The following is a 17,209-nucleotide window of genomic DNA, read 5'->3' as shown; positions in this document are numbered from 1 at the left end:
CATCCTAGAAATTAGTTCTCACTGGCCCTCAGGGAAATGAGATCTTAGCCAATCTTTAAATAATACTTCCCATTTTTCTCCAAAGGTTCATTTATTTGACAAAGATGAGGCTTTTTTTTAAAAAAAAAAAAAGATGTGAAGTTATGGAATACTTACGAATGAATGTGATGTCTAAAAATTAATTCAAAATAACAGAAGACAAAAGGAGACAGTAGGGGAACAGAGGAAAAGATTGGGCATGTGTTGATAATTATTGAAACTGGCTAATGGGTACATGGATATTGATTATACTATTTTGTCTACTCTTGCATATAAATTTTTCCACAATAAAAAGTTTTAAAAAGTAATACTGAAAAAGTATTACTCCATTTTAAACTATCCAAACTTAAAATAACAGTTTTAAGTACTGTTTTCCACTGTATATGTAGTCATTTATTTAAAAAAAAAAATTGATTATGTATTAGGTACTATGCTATACACACAAAAAACTGAGGGAGGGGAAAAACAAACAAACCACACAAAACCATGAGTCACCATCCCAAATGCCTCAAGTTGCTTGAACCAGCCGGGTGTCAGCTAGTTAGAGAATTAATAATGTGGTAAGTGCTAGAACAGTGCTATGAGGAAAAAATGCAATGCGAGGGATGCACCAAAAGAGGGTTCATTATGCTGATGAAAAGAACTAGATCCTAGTAAACATTTCCTACGCAGAATGACATCTGAAGATTGGATTTGCAGCCAGGGGATGGAAAGTGGAGAATGTTCAGGCATTCAATGCAGGAAGAAGTTGCACTGAGCAAAAACAAAAAGCCCAGAGAGAACACGTTGTGCTGAGCATTCCAAGTAGCCTGCAGTGTCCCTGGTGTGCTGGTGGGTGAGTGTAGGGCAGCAATAGGCTGGGAAGGTTCCTTAGGTCCTATTTAAAGGGTGTTATACACAGACTGAGTAATCAACATAGTCAGGAGTAAACTAAACTTTTACAGCACAGAAGGCATACAGCCAAATTTATCTACATTTTAGAAATATTACTCTGTTGGTAGAATGGATGACAGCCTTTAGAATAAAGGATGAGGCACAAAGAATATTCACTAAAAAGATGAAGGTCTGGACCAAAGAAATAGGAGAAAATGAAAAAGAGGGGCAAGGACTTCAGAAGTGTGTCTGGCAGGATTCAGAGACTGGTATGTGTAAAGGGGAGAATAGGGAGACTCAAAAGTAAGAGCAAGGATTAGGGGAGTAAGGTTTCTCTAGAGCACGAACTTGGGGTAACAGCGATCCTATTAAGCAATACAGGGATCACAGGAATAAAAACCTGAAGATAATAAATTTAGTTTTCAATGTGTTGAAATTGAAGGTCTATTAACACTCTCTCTAGTAGGTCATTTTAGGGTAGGAGTTTGTGCTCAGGAGACGAGAGCTACGATGAAAGTCTGGGAGGCGTCTGCATGTATATGACTAAGCAGCAGCAATTACCCAGAGAGAAGTGAGAGGGTAAGCAAGATACAGGAGCCCAAGTTATCTCCAGTTCGGCCTTTGCCACACAAACCTCCAGGACGTTTGCTGTTGTTATTGTACTTGTTTTCATTTCTTTACTATTATTTAAAATATTTTTCATTAAAAAAAAAAAAAAACCATACAGTCCCCCAAAACATTTCTCATCTTCTTTTTTTCTCTTTACAAACCTAGTGCAATAGGCTAAATAACGACCAAATCCAGGCTACAGCTCCAATCTACAAAGTCAAGGCAGGACTTCTGGACCCAACTGATGAGTAAAGCAGAAAGTGAGCCAACCAACATAACACCACCAGGCTACCTATTGCATATCAGAGGCTTTAGATACACCGATGTGCAGCCTCGAGTACATTACGTTACTTAAAATATTTCACAAAGTCAATAAGCAACATCCCAAGTTACTCACCAGGCCTTTGATCCTGTTCCAGTACACAAATTGAGCCCTGAACTCTTCTGTTTTTCCCATGGACCATCATCAACTGAAATCTCATAGTAGGAAGCCCTATGAATTGAAAATATAAAACTGGATTTGCTGAACTTATGGCTCACAGTAAGTAAGACAAACATCGTTTCTTCAGAACTAATAAAATCTAAGTGGGCCAGCTTGACTTAGACATACCTGACTTAGTAGGCACGCACACCATGATGCTAATACCAATACTAAGTGAAAAAGTTAAAAAAAAAAAAAAATCTGTGTATCTCCATCCCTCTCTGATCCATATGGTCCTTTCTATCAATATTTTAACATTTCAAACAAGGGCTCCTGGTAAATTTTTACCTACCATAACCTCTACTGTTTTTATGGAATCTAACACATACAGAGCCTTATTTCACAATTCAAAAAGAAAATACCGTTCTTAGGTGAGTTTCATTCTCAGTAGCTAGTCCTTGATAGCTCCAAGTCTGTATCTAACCCTTCAAGTTGCCAACAGTTTCTGCTCAACTTGTTTAAGTTATATACTAATGTGCCTTTTGAACTGATAGTAAGCTAAGATCAAGTTCTAAAGAAAATTCTCAAACAGTACTGCATCAGTAGACAAAACTAGGAATAAAACTAGAACTGTAATTTCTTTAAAGATTTCTATTTCTTAGAGTAGTTCATAAATATGAAATCAAATGGGTTTTCTGACATCAGCAAAAATGACACTGTTCTTTTAACTGCATGAACATATAAATTTGCAATTAAAAAAAAAACTCTTGAAACCTATAAAAGCCTATTTTGTAAAACTATATCTTAAATAATGGTGTCATTGATCAACACTGAGTTATTTTTGTCCAGCAAATAAAAAAGTTAAACTCTTAATATAGCTTTTCCAATAACAACAATTATTAGACATGCTTGCAAACACTAACACTCAATGGATAATTTATCTCTTAACCCTCAATTCTCCTGCCAAACTCAATCTGTAAAGGTTTTACATGGCACAACTCCTTTTCGTGTTTTCTCTGAAGTCACCATTCTTCATAAAAGATAGCAGGCCTTATATTCACATTGAATCTATTTCATAGCTTTGTTATATCTTCCTAGAAAATAAGGAATTTTAGGCGTATTAGGAGCCTATTACATTCAGACAAGCCAGTCAACTCTATAGGAATGGCTGCTATTATGCTAGAATCACATAGAAACAAATGAGATTAGAGGTAAGTGGGGAGAGAAGAGAAACAGGTGGAGAGGATGAAAAGTATAGTCAGGTGAGGGGTGTTGAGCCCAAAACAATGAGCAAATTTAGTGTCATTCTCACATGCAGGTTTATCAAGATTAGTCAACTCAGAATTTTTGTTTCAGGGAAATTATTTTTTTAAGGCAGCAATAAAACTCACAGTCCCTTTAGAGTGGGTATACTTCTTCTTAAATTGTCCACTGCTACAGCCCAAGAATAAGACATTCTAGGTTAGAATAGAAAAGAAAAAAAATTGGGCTTTTAAAATGTTCTTAAATCTAAGAACATTATAAATGAGGCAGGAATAATATTGCTGCACTTCATATTTTCCAAGCAAAGCCCTTAAGTTTTCAGGGTTTTCAGGGCATAGTGAAGCCTCAATACAGGACCTGGAATCAGAAATACTGGGTATACAATGATAATTCTGATGCTAACTAATGATAGGACCATGGGCAAGTTATGTGAACTCTCCAAATCTCAACTTTTTCACTGATACATACAACTACCTTTCTCACAGGGTTGCTATGAGCATGTAATGTGGTAATATACACAATATTCATAAAGCCTGACACATAGCAGGCATCCAGTAAGTATTCATTTCCTTTCTAAGGGTCTATGTCATAGATCCCTTAAAAATAAGTTCTAATACCTCCTATAGTGAAAACTTTCTCAATAGCATCAGAAGCGCTACTGTCCTTATCTTAGTAAGGATATAAGGTGAGGCTCAACACAAAAAGCAGCAGCATCAGACATTATTTAGGAGATAAACCAACCAAATCACTGCTGCCACAGAAAAAAACATTCAATCTAAAATCTAGTGGGACTTCACTGAATTCCCAGAAGTCTGTCAATCGATCCCAGTTTTCCTCCTTTTATAAGTTATTTGATTTTTAGTAAGTACAAATTACAAAGCAACACTCACTAGTAGAATCTCTCGGAAGTTATAACCTTTAAAATACACAAACAATAACATAAGCCATTAAATGGCTTCTCTAGAATCGGCATAAACTCTCAAAACATTTTTACCTTTGCCATCTATTTTATTATTTTTTATTCAAGCTTAATTAACATACAGTGTTATATTAGTTTCAGGTATGCAATATAGTAACTCAACAATTATGTACATCCCTCAGCGCTTATCAAGGTAAGTATACTCTTAATCCCCTCTATTCACCCAACCCCCTGCCCCCTCTGGCAACCACCAATTTGTTCTCTGTATTTAAGTCTGCTTTTTTCTCTTTTTTCTATTTGTTTTGTTTCTTAAAATCCACAAATGAGTGAAATCACATGGTAATTGTCTTTGACTTATTTCACTTAGTATAATACCCTCTGGGTCTATCCATGTTGTTGCAAATGGCAAGATTTCATTTGTCTTCTAATGTAGACACTCTCCAATTTCATTTAAAGTTGTTGCTCTCTGCCTTATGCTTTTAGTAATCATGATTAGATTATACCACTAATTAGAATTACATTTCCTGCCTTCTCTGTCACCAAGTATCCATTATTCATTTCCATATTACTTCAAACTTGATATAGAGCAAAAGAAAACATTTTATGTGTAGCATGAGTCTTATTACTATGTTAAAATAAATGTATTTACACTTTATGTTCTTTAAAGAATATACTTTTGATTCCTTCAAAGAATTTTACTTTTAAATACTTTTTAAAATTATGTATTTTACCACCCTCCAAAAAAATAAGATGCTACTTCTACCTTTATCTTACTTATCTTTACATCCTTAGTGACCTGCATATAGCACGTAGCAGGTACACAATACATTTTGCTGAATTTAAAATTACATTAATCAAAATAATTACAACTGAAAAAGATTGTTCAAGGCATTCTACTCAATCAGGCTTTGTTCTTTTCAGTACTATCTGAATTAGTCATTGGCTAAAACATGGGTATCTTAATTAAGACAAATATTTCTCATCATAATTAAACTTATGAAAAGACAGGTCAACAATCAGAATTTCAGAATATATGGAACTCTCAGTAAACTAGGGAATCAACTACATGACCTCAAAGGGTCACACGGTTCTGATAGCAGCCACGTGGGACAGAGACTCATCTCTAATTTTCCACCCCTAATTTACTTACATCTACAAAAATGAGAAGGCAAGTTCTAAATGGCAACCAAGAGTTTAATTAACTTTACATTATGGCAGTCATTTTATAACTGGTAACTAATATCACATGAAAGTTTTGAAAAAAATTCTGCTGACCATTTAAGGCTAAATTATATTCAACACCCACAAAACAGATTTCATCAGTAATAAAACCATACTATACTTTTATACTCCTACTGAAGAACTTTATTAACCTTAGTTTTTGCTAATAATGATTACAAATCTTTTTTTTTTTTTTTTTTTTTTTTTTTACAAATCTTAAACTGTCAATACACTTGGCTTATGATGTTGCATAAGGGATACAATTACCACCAAGTAGTATTCCTGCCAAAAGTGTTTAGTCTGAATCTTATCATGCAGAGAAAAAAGAAAATCACACAAATCTAAAACAAGGGATATTCTGCAAACCAACTAGCTTATTCAAAAATATTAATATCAGGAATGACAAAACAGGGGTGGGACTAAAGAACGATTCTTAATTCTAAAGGGCCATGATGGCCAAATGCAATGCATAATCCTTAACTGGATCCTGGATAAAAATAAGCAAACAAATCAGCCTTAAGTGACGTTATTAAGGTAATTAGGAAGTTTTAATATGGACTGTCTATAAAAGTTTTATAACCACTGCAAATGTATGCCTAGTATATCATTCTCTTAAACATTTATAAAGCACCTATATGATAGATTAAAGGCTCTGTAGTAATGGAACCTGAATAACTTTGTTTAACCTAGGGTTTCACAAACTTTTTTGCTCATAGAACCTTCTCTCTTCTTAACATGTATTATAAATGTGTGAGAAGGTTTTGGAAATATTTCATTAAATAATTCATTTCTATCACTTATACCATATTAATTATTCATAATTCTTAGGATGCAGAAATCAAATAAATATCTAAAAAATACTAAAACATTAAATTCCAAACTCAAGAATACAGGTTTAAAAGTACCTGGATGATAGACTCTCCCCGATGAAGACTTCATTCAGTGCCCTCACTGGCAAAAGCTGGGGTCCTGAAGCCTCAGGTCCTGTAGTAATGAAAAGAAAAACAACTTGTTTAAATTTTAGAAATGTTAGGATTTAAATTTTACAAAATACTAAAATATTCATACTTTTGTTTCAATAGAATCCATACTTTAACATTATTAACACAGAAGTTAAATCTCATATTTAGAGTGTTCATAATGAACCTCAAAATCACCTAACGTATCTCCAAAGAAGCCTCTCTCTCTCACCAAAATAAACCTTAATTCTTCTTGAAACAATATTTTAAGAGTGATGAAATATACTTATCCACCTCATAAGATTCTTATTGTCACACTTAATTTCTGAGAGCTTCAGACGTGGAAATAATCAAGTACTTCCACAGGAGCCACTTTGGATTTCAGCAGCAAATTACACGCATGGCTCATATTGGAAACCAAATCAGTTATATATTAGAGATCACTGAATCTCTGAATACCAATCTATAGCTTTCTTATAAAGCCAATGAATTTCAGAGCCAAATCTTGAACATCTCCGGTGATAGCAATAACTTCTTTTGGCTAGGGATAAAGTAATATTTCCAACTAAAAATTTAAAATCTTTAAGATATGACATGAACACATAGTTTAAGAACAGCCCAACCTATAAAGCTATAAATCACCATGAAAAACTCTGAAAATCATGAGATAAGACAGAAACAAAGCAGATACGTAAAGGTAGCTTTTCCTGATAAGTTTAGCCAAGAAATGAAACACAGGAGAAAAAAATACCTTTTTATACAGTCCACAGATATTTAGTATATCTCTTGGGGTCTTCCTGTAGCATGAAAGCCTTAAAATTACTGGGAAAATATGGCTCAATTATGATCCACAAAACTGAGAATTCACCTTAACACTTACTAAAAAAAAAAAAAAAGGCTGCATATCACCTTATACTAATATTCTCTTAGCAGCTTACAGAGATGTCTGGAACACAAATCTTAAGGCTGCAATGCAAAATTTCCCAACAAAAAGATTTTAACCAACAACTATAACTATGATAGATATATTTAAATATGGCTATACAAATGTATAATTATTAAGAAATCTATAGATTAGGTCATTTCTACTGCCTTTCTCTTTTTGACATTTTAAAGATTAAAGCCAAGAATCCTTCCTTAAATATCAACTATTCTCTTAGACATTTTATAATTCTTTCATATTTCATGTTTTCAAACCCATCCTAGAACACATTTCTTTTAGAAGTATGCTTATTTCTTATTTCTGTATCTAGTCATATTACATTTTACACCTCAAGTTGTTCACTGTATTTTCTTAAATGTGGTCAGTAGCACTAAAATCCCCAAATAATTGTAAATTATCACTTATATAAATTAGAAATCAAAGGAACAAGAAGTTAAATACTGCCCAAACACATCTAATTCCCAATCTACCTACTTTCATCATGAACTCTTTCAATGTTGAAGGCTCTGCTATGTTGATTCAAACTTAGCTGCTGTTCGTGGAGGTCCACAGGAACAGGGTTTATGCCAGTCCCTTCAAGGTACAACCTGATTCGCTGCCTCCATAACCACCTTAGAAGAGTGAAGGAAAAGCAAATATGTTAAGATAAAGTAAACTTAGGATGAGGCATTATAATTTCACCAAATTAAAAAATTCATATTAAAAACCTAGTTATTGGGTGCCTGGGTGGCTCAGTTGGTTAAGCAACTGCCTTCGGCTCAGGTCATGATCCTGGAGTCCCTGGATCGAGTCCCGCATCGGGCTCCCTACTCAGCAGGGAGTCTGCTTCTCCATCTGACCCTCCCCCCTCTCATGTACTCTCTCTCATTCTCTCTCTCAAATAAATAAATAAAATCTTTAAAAAAAAAAATAAAAACCTAGTTATTCCACAAATTATACCAGAAACACCTAAAACCTACAGGTTCCTCCTCAAAGACAAAGTCAAAGATTTAGTTCTCTTTTCAGAAATAATAGAAATATCTAATGTATTTGTACAAAATCTCCCACATAACTTGACTCAAAGTCAAATTCTATATCAAGTATCCATTAAATCTAAGATACTAAGATACAGTTGTGTTTCGCTCATACAAAAGCATAACATGCAAAAACAAAACAAAAAACCCCCAAAAAACAAAAAAGAAAACCACTGTGATAAAACAATATTGTGTTAAGGTGGTTAGACAAAACTCCCTCTCCTAGAGTTCTATAATGATTATTTTTTTTGCAATAAAAAAGAAATCAGGGGCGCCTGGGTGGCTCAGTCGTTAAGCGTCTGCCTTCAGCTCGGGTCACGATCCCAGAGTCCTGGGATCGAGCCCCGCATCGGGCTCCCTGCTCGGCGGGAAGCCTGCTTCTCCCTCTCCCACTCCCCCTGCTTGTGTTCCCTCTCGCTGTGTCTCTCTCTGTCAAATAAATCTTTAAAAAAAAAAAAAAAAAAAAGAAATCAATGACAAATTTTTTAACATTTAAGATTACACCTAAAACTTAAATGACATTTTTGATAGAAGGAAAAAAATTAGGTATAATTGATTTCAAAACCAAAAACTGATGTGTCAAAAAGCCAGTGGGACAGATTCTGCTAGATTAGTATATAAAAATATACTCCCACTTGATAGCTATAAACTGGACATTTGTAGAGGTGCCAAACTTCTGAAACAACCAGAAACTAGAATCATTACTAATGATTCCAGAAATCAAGATTTAATACAATTTCACAAAAAAAACAAAGCTTTCTCAAACAATAAAAATCTAGTCCAAGTCAGGAAATAAAAAGTCATCCAACTCGGCTCTCTCTACTATAATCACCAACCCCATCTCAGCTCCTCCCTCCACTCTTCTCTTTTCAGGATAGCCTGACTACTGAACAAATTAAGTGAAAGAAGTATGACAAAACATCCCCCTACTTAAGAAACACTTAATATGTAAAATAAAAGATACCAGGAACCTCAGAATGGTGGAGTAAATCCAACCCTCAGCCATTCTGGATGGGAGAGGAGGATAAAAATATAAAATCTCAGTGAATTTGAACACTTACTTTTAGCCAGTAGTTTTAACTAGCTTTCTACCAAACTGCTAAGAACATGTAACAACATTAAGAAAATAGAAACATGGCCTCTAGTTCACTGATGGAGAAAACCCCTCTACTTGCAGTTGGGTTACAGGCCAAGTGGCTTTTGTCAGGGTTTTTCTACACAGTTCCTGTTGGACTAGAAGAAAGGTAGAGGTGTGGATGACTCAGCTAATAACAGTAGCCATAAAGAGTAATACATAACTATACACTAAGCCAAATATTATCTAACTTGTTCTGTCCAATAGCATTTCTAATGGCACATAAAGATATTTATAAAACAACTGTAAGAAATTCCTACCTGAACTCACCACGATAGAACTTCTGTAAGGCTTCTGGGAAGGAATGTGTGTATCGAACAGGAAGACATAAATGACCCTCAGACCTTTCATAAGCGATTTGTAGTGTGTAAAGGGAAGAAAAAGGAAAAAAGAAAAAACTTAATTCAAAAGGTATCACTAAACTACAAAAACCAGACATGAAACTTTATAAATTTCTGTTCTATACTTCATTTTTTTTGCAACAAAATTTTCTGTACTTTCAGTAAGACAAAAAGACCAAATAGAAATAGTGGTTTTACATCCAGCTTCAATACCATCATACACACTACTGAAGTTTGCACATCACAGTGAAACTAAAAATAACAGCACATTTGCCACCGATTGATTACCCTACAAAATTATCTAATGGTATAGTGGTATTTCCACCCTACCTTTAAATGATTTAACTCTAAACTGTGGGCAAGTCACTTTAGCGTCAGCTTTCTCATCTCTAAAAGGGTGATAAAACCACTAATCTCAAAAGGTTATTCTGAGGAATCACACTATATGTGAAAGTAAACCATAAATCCCTTTTAAATATCATTTAAGACATTCTAAGTCATAAAGAGAAATCATAAAGCTAATCCAATCCAATCCTTCATTTATTCAAAAAATATATATGGGTGAACTTCCTTCAGGAAGTTAAGAGCTTGACATAGAAGACAATTTTTTTTTTAAATTGCAAATTACAAAGTGTTAACATTGCCTATAGCTGATATAGGAAGATGAGAGAACATAGCATCTAACACCCAAAGGTGTCCAGAAAGTTCAATCATCATCATTTACATGATGCTTTGATCTTGAAGGAAAGGTTGAGAGGAGACTTGGCAAAACAAACTCTTAATAACTATACATTAACTTATAAGCGTGAAGAGCAGAAAAAAAGGCTTTTACAAAGTTGTGATAGACCAATTTCTTTATCTATGAGAATCAACACTGAAATTAAGACTAGGCCCTGCCTAAGTTTTTTAATTTTTATATTCACTGCAACACTTTTACACGATGCTAAGTATACAGAGGGTATCAACAGTCATTTGATAAAACAATACCTGCTAGGGTCAAATACAGGTCTACAACACCCAAGAGAGAACAATCTCTCAGGAGATTAGAGTCAGATCTCAGCCAGGGCTGTCAGCACCTGAAAGCTTGACTTGGCCTGAAGGATTCACTTTCAATGTGGCTCACTCACAGGCTGGCAAATTGGTGTGAGCTATTTGCAAGATGCCTCAATTCTTCCCCATGAAAGCCTCTCCAAAGGGCTGCTTGAGTATCCTCACATCATGCCGGCTGACTTACCCCAGAATGAACAATCCAAGAGACTAATACAGAAGCTGTAATACCCTTTATGACCTGGCCTTGGAATCCACACACTGTCATACCATATTCCACTGGTCACACAGGCCAGCCCTGATTGAATACAGAAGCAGGGAGAGAACCACATAAAGGTGTGAATGCTAGGCAGCTACCTTGGAGGCTAGCTACCACATGCCTTCTATCCCATTTTAATTATTAAGCATTCAACTGTCATAATTATTTATTGGGTTCAATAAACTGAATGCAGAATACAGACAAGACAAACCAAAGTTATATATTTAATTTAGATGAGTCCATGTAAGTGAACCATCTTAAAAGGGTATCCTCCAGCCCAAGTCAAGCCTTCAGGTGCCTGCAGCCCCTGCTTACTATAACCTCATGAGAGAGCTCAAGCCAAACCACCCAGCCAAGCTCCTGAATTCCAGATACACAGAAGCCATGAGAAATAATAAATGATTATTATTGTTTAAGCCCTTAAGTTCTGGTCTGATTTGTTATGCAGCATTTGATAACTAATATAGAGGAGAGGAAACTTAAGTTGAACATTAACTTCTGGGCTTATTTAAGGCTTGTGAGTCACCAGAGTACTTAAGAAAAAGAAGTCAAGCAACCTGAATTACCAAACAAGCTAGGAGGCTTAATAGATTGTTGGCCTGGAGACAAGAAGAAAAACCAAAGGACTTCTAAAGCCTACTCTTCTAGGTAGAAATTAGAGATGCAATACTGCCTGCTTACCAGTTTCAAAATTCCCACAAGTTTACAGGAGTATTAAGCCAGCTTTTTGAAGGAAAATGTATTTCAACAAACTATATAAAATGTGATCACTAAAGAATCTCTTGATATAAAATTATGCCATTAAGAAGTTCTAAAATATAGGCATTCCTATACACCAACAAGACAGAAGAAAGAGAAATTAAGGAGTCAATCCCATTTACAATTGCACCCAAAACCATAAGATACCTAGGAATAAATCCAACCAAAGAGACAAAGGATCTGTACTCAGAAAACTATAAAATACTCATGAAAGAAATTGAGGAAGACACAAAGAAATGGAAAAACGTTCCATGCTCATGGATTGGAAGAACAAATATTGTGAAGATGTCAATGCTACCTAGAGCAATCTACACATTCAATGCAATCCCCATCAAAATACCATCCACTTTTTTCAAAGAAATGGAACAAATAATCCTAAAATCTGTATGGAACCGGAAAAGACCCCGCATAGCCAGAGGAATGTTGAAAAAGAAAAGCAAAGCCGGCGGCATCACACTTCCGGACTTCCAGCTCTATTACAAAGCTGTCATCAGCAAGACAGTATGGTACTGGCACAAAAACAGACACATAGATCAATGGAACAGAAAAGAAAGCCCAGAAATGGACCCTCAACTCTATGGTCAACTCATCTTTGACAAAGCAGGAAAGAATGTCCAATGGAAAAAAGTCTCTTCAACAAATGGTGTTGGGAAAATTGGACAGCCACATGCAGAAGAATGAAACTGGACCATTTCCTTACACCATACACAAAAATAGACTCCAAATGGTTGAAAGACCTCAATGTGAGACAGGAGTCCATCAACATCCTAAAGGAGAACACGGGCAGCAACCTCTTTGACCTCAGCCAAAGCAACTTCTTCCTAGAAACATCGCCAAAGGCAAGGGAAGCAAGGGCAAAAATGAACTATTGGGACTTCATCAAGATAAAAAGCTTTTGCAAAGCAAAGGAAACAGTCAACAAAACCAAAAGACAACCGACAGAATGGGAGAAGATATTTGCAAATGACCTATCAGATAAAGGGCTAGTATCCAAAATCTATAAAGAACTCATCAAACTCAACACCCAAAGAACAAAGAATCCAATCAAGAAATGGGCAGAAGACATGAACAGACATTTTTCCAAAGAAGACATCCAAATGGCCAACAGACACATGAAAAAGTGCTCAATATCACTCAGCATCAGGGAAATCCAAATCAAAACCTCAATGAGGTACCACCTCACACCAGTCAGAATGGCTAAAATTAATAAGTCAGGAAACAACAGATGTTGGCGGGGATGCGGAGAAAGGGGAACCCTCCTACACTGTTGGTGGGAATGCGAGCTGGTGCAGCCACTCTGGAAAACAGTATGGAGGTTCCTCAAAAAGTTGAAAATAGAGCTACCATATGATCCAGCAATTGCACTACTGGGTATTTACCCCAAAGATACAAAAGTAGGGATCCGAAAGGGTACGTGCACCCCAATGTTTATAGCAGCAATGTCCACAATAGCCAAACTGTGGAAAGAGGCAAGATGTCCATCGACAGATGAATGGATAAAGAAGATGTGGTATATATATACAATGGAATATTATGCAGCCATCAAAAGGAATGAGATCTTGCCATTTGCAACGACGTGGATGGAACTGGAGGGTATTATGTTGAGTGAAATAAGTCAAACAGAGAAAGACATGTATCATATGACCTCACTGATATGAGGAATTCTTAATCTCAGGAAACAAACTGAGGGTTGCTGGAGTGGGGGGTGGGGTGGGAGAGAATGGGTGACTGGGTAATAGACACTGGGGAGGGTATGTGCTCTGGTAAGTGCTGTGAATTGTGCAAGACTGTTGACTCTCAGATCTGTACCTCTGAAACAAATAATGCAATATATGTTAAGAAAAAAAAAAAAAAGAAGGTAGCAGGAGGGGAAGAATGAAGCGGGGGAAATCGGAGGGGTAGACGAACCATGAGAGACGATGGACTCTGAAAAACAAACTGAGGGTTCTAGAGGGGAGGTGGGTGGGAGGATGGGTTAACCTGGTGGTGGGTATTGAGGAGGGCACATTCTGCATGGAGCACTGGGTGTTATGCACAAACAATGAATCGTGGAACACTACATCTAAAACTAATGATGTAATGTATGGGGATTAACATAAGAATAAATAAATAAATAAATAAAATCTTTTTTAAAAATTGAAAAAAAAAAAAGAAAAGCACACAAAATCATGAGGTGCTTTTGACCTAAAAAGGTGTTGATCAAAAAAGCTGGGTACGTGTTCTCTGCTCTTTATGAGGCCCGTCCTGCCTGCTGGACCCAAAGTCTCACCAACCATTAGTAGCTCTTTGAATGACAATCAATAAGTTACAATTTTATTTTAATGATTCCTAAGTTTCCAGATTTACTAAAATCATAGGAAGAAAAAAAGACATCTAATGAAGACTCCGAAGAGCCTGAGAGTCTGGCCTGGCCACGCTCCGCCTGGGGGCTGCCAAGCCTTCAGCACACGGAGGAGCGACAGGTGAGAACCCGTTGCACGGAGGCTGCAAAGGGAGGTTTCTGAGCCAGGCACCTGGGTGCTGGGCAGCATCATGCTTGTTCCCTGGCTTTGCCCCTAGAACTGGGAACCCTCTGAAGCAAAGAAAAAGGTTGAAAATCACAGAGGAAAAAAGACTGGTCTTTTCTTCTGATTCTTTTGTTCCTTCACTTCAAATATCCCTCTACTTCCCAATTCTCAAAAACAAGCAAAAATAACAGCAACGTGACATGGCCAAAAATTATTCCCAGTAACATAAAACAAACAAACTTACCACTGCCTTGGATTAAACCTCAGGGACTTAAAATGGCCTCATGGCCCCAGAAAAACAAATCTCACAAACGCGAACAAAATGTAAGAAGGCACAGCACTGGTCTGGAAACTCGGGTTACAACTGGCCAGAACTCTGGGGCCTCAAGCACCTGCTTCTATGGCGGTCGATAGAACAGATAGCCGCTAACAGCCATGAGCATTCGGTAGGAAAGGTGACATTTTTAAGTGAGGTGTGAAATGGGCTCACTCCCTTCTCCCAAATCAGTCTTTGCACTGGGCCACAATCTCCGGTGGCCTCAGATTGGCTGATTAATTCCAACAGCCCTGTGGCCTGTACTTGAGTGAAAAAGTGCCCAGAGACCTCGAAGTGTGTCACTGAACCACAGATCCATGGAGTAGAGCCCAGAGATAACCTGGCCACTTGGAAACCAACCGGAGTTGTCATAAAATCACTCACAGCCACCTCATCAAGGCGACTCCATGCTGGCGTGAGGGGCGAACCCTCCGGCCCACCAGCGCATGCAGGACCAGGCCCGTGGGAGGCACCAGCCCAGCCCGCGGCCAGCGCTGGGCCTCAGCGACAATGGGGGGGGGGGGGAGATGGATTTGCTTGAATTTCTGCTGTTTCTTCTGTCACCTGTGTCACCAAGGACAAGGCGGGTTGTCATTCTGTTCTCCTCTGGAAAATGAGGAGTGTCACCTAGTGAGGTTGTTGAAATGAAAATAAAAATCGAAAGGAAAGGTCAAAAAAAAAGAAGTTCTAAAATATAAACACATCAACACTGAAGGCAATCAAAAAATAATTATTGAACGAATGATCTCAATTACTTATACTCAAGTAATATTTACTCATCTAGGTTGGGATCCTAGCCCTACTCCCTAAGATCATTTAATCACTCATTTCAAAGGTTGTTTATGGACTAGGTATAATACTGTAACAGTGACAGAGGAGTTAAAATACAATCCTATACTTTATAGGATTTTATACTTCATAGAAATTTATAGTCTAATGGAAGAGACAACAACCAAGCAGAAAATATGCTCTACAGAAAATTATAGTCAGAGCCCAGGAGAGGCACCAGTCTTCAATGAACAATTTACACAACTACACAACTGAGTAAGTGGTATAAGGGCACTGTAGGCAAAAGCATGTATAAAGGCATGAAAATGATATGCACCTTCTGGAGAACTCTTTCCCTTATTCTTTCACATCCTACTGTTTTAAGTATCAACAAACCTCCTCACCAGAGGAAAAGCCTCCACCCATGGTATTAGCAGATGCTCATACCTGACATTTGCTCTTAAGGACAGCCATCAGAGTGGGTGGTGGAGGAATTGGGTGAAGGTGGTCAAAGGTAAAAACTTCCAACACTGGGTTGTAACAATTCAACAGAAGGACTGTAGTTAATACTTCTGTATATTTGAGTTATTAAGAGTAGATCCTAAGAGCTCTCATCACAAAAAAAAACCAAAAACACTTTTTTTTTTCATATCTCTATGAGAGGATAAATGTTAACTAAGTTTACTGTGGTTATTTCACATCAGGTGTAAGTTATTATGCAGTACACCTTCAATTTATGCAGTCAGTTATAGCTCAACAAAACTGGGCAAAAAATGCAATTCAAAAAAAAAAACCAAGAAAACCAAAAAACAGCCTTAAGAAGAATCCTAGCTGTTCCTAGAGGGACTTCAGTAATTTTTTCTTAACTGAAGAAAGTATAGTGCCTACGAGTAAATGAGGATCAGTGAAACTTAAAAAGCAAATAGGCAACAGATGGTGAAAGATCATACTATTATACTAAAGAATTGGCAATGTATTCTGAAGGTCATGGAAAAACCCTAAAAGATTTTAATTTAGAAGTAGATACCATCAGATTTGTACTTCGGAAAGACCATGAAGATAAAGTGTAATGGGTGGGTTGGAACGAGCAAGACTGGAAGTTATTACAGTAATTTAAACAACAAATTATAAAGGCCTATGTTCGGTAGCAGTGAGGATGGCAAGAGATGGACTCAAAGGTAAGATCCCAAGAACTTAGCGCTAGAGCCATAGACCAATGTGATAAAAGGGGTGAGGGGCAAGTGGTCCCAGCTTCAGCACAGATTATGATTCCATTCATCAAGTACGGTAGAGGAAGGGAAAGGAAACAGGTTCATTTGTAGACATGTTGCCTTTTTTTTTTTTTTTTTTTTAAGTAGGCTCCATGCCCAACGTAGGACTTTAATTAAACTCATGACCCTGAGATTAAGAGTCCCATGCTCTAAGACTGAGCCAGCCAGACAGGTTACATTTTTAATGCCACTGGATACTTAGGACAGTATGGCTAGAATAGCATGAAGAGAAAAATAACAGGAGAAAAGGACACCGAATAGTCAGGGACCAGAAAATGTAGTGTCTTGTAGGTCATTGTTAAGGTGACCAACTGTCCCAGTTTGGCTGGGACTGACAATTTTCCCAGGACATGAAACTTTCAATGCTAAAACTAGGAAAGTCCCTGGCAAACCAGGGTGCATTGGTCCCCCTAGTCAGAGTAAAGAATTAGATTTTATCCTGGGTTAGATGGGGAGTCACCATAAAATTCTGAGCAGAGAAGTCACATAATGTTATCAAACTTTCATAAAATGATGACTGGCTGCAGTGGGAAGAGAATGTAAATA

The 17,209-nt window shown here is 37.0% G+C and overlaps 1 protein-coding gene across 2 annotated transcripts in view; it reads right to left on the bottom strand.

Moving 5' to 3' along the window:
• NADK2 (NAD kinase 2, mitochondrial) overlaps positions 1–17,209 on the bottom strand; it is a 46,388-nt gene that overhangs the window by 10,828 nt on the left and 18,351 nt on the right. The window contains exons 5-9 of one of the 2 annotated variants that reach the window (XM_044916960.1): positions 9,656–9,739; positions 7,722–7,858; positions 6,251–6,329; positions 3,334–3,399; positions 1,919–2,014 (exon numbers count right to left, since the gene is read on the bottom strand). In XM_044916960.1, the coding sequence (XP_044772895.1) occupies positions 1,919–2,014; positions 3,334–3,399; positions 6,251–6,329; positions 7,722–7,858; positions 9,656–9,739 (462 nt within the window). The remainder of the gene's footprint in view (positions 1–1,918; positions 2,015–3,333; positions 3,400–6,250; positions 6,330–7,721; positions 7,859–9,655; positions 9,740–17,209) is intronic. The other variant, XM_021696224.2, reaches the window with a different exon arrangement.

This window comes from Neomonachus schauinslandi, chromosome 7 (assembly GCF_002201575.2).
Source record: "Neomonachus schauinslandi chromosome 7, ASM220157v2, whole genome shotgun sequence".
NCBI classification, from domain to species: Eukaryota; Metazoa; Chordata; class Mammalia; order Carnivora; family Phocidae; genus Neomonachus; species Neomonachus schauinslandi.
The sequence above is the reverse complement of the archived record's forward strand: the minus strand, read 5'-3'. Positions and strand labels throughout refer to the sequence as shown.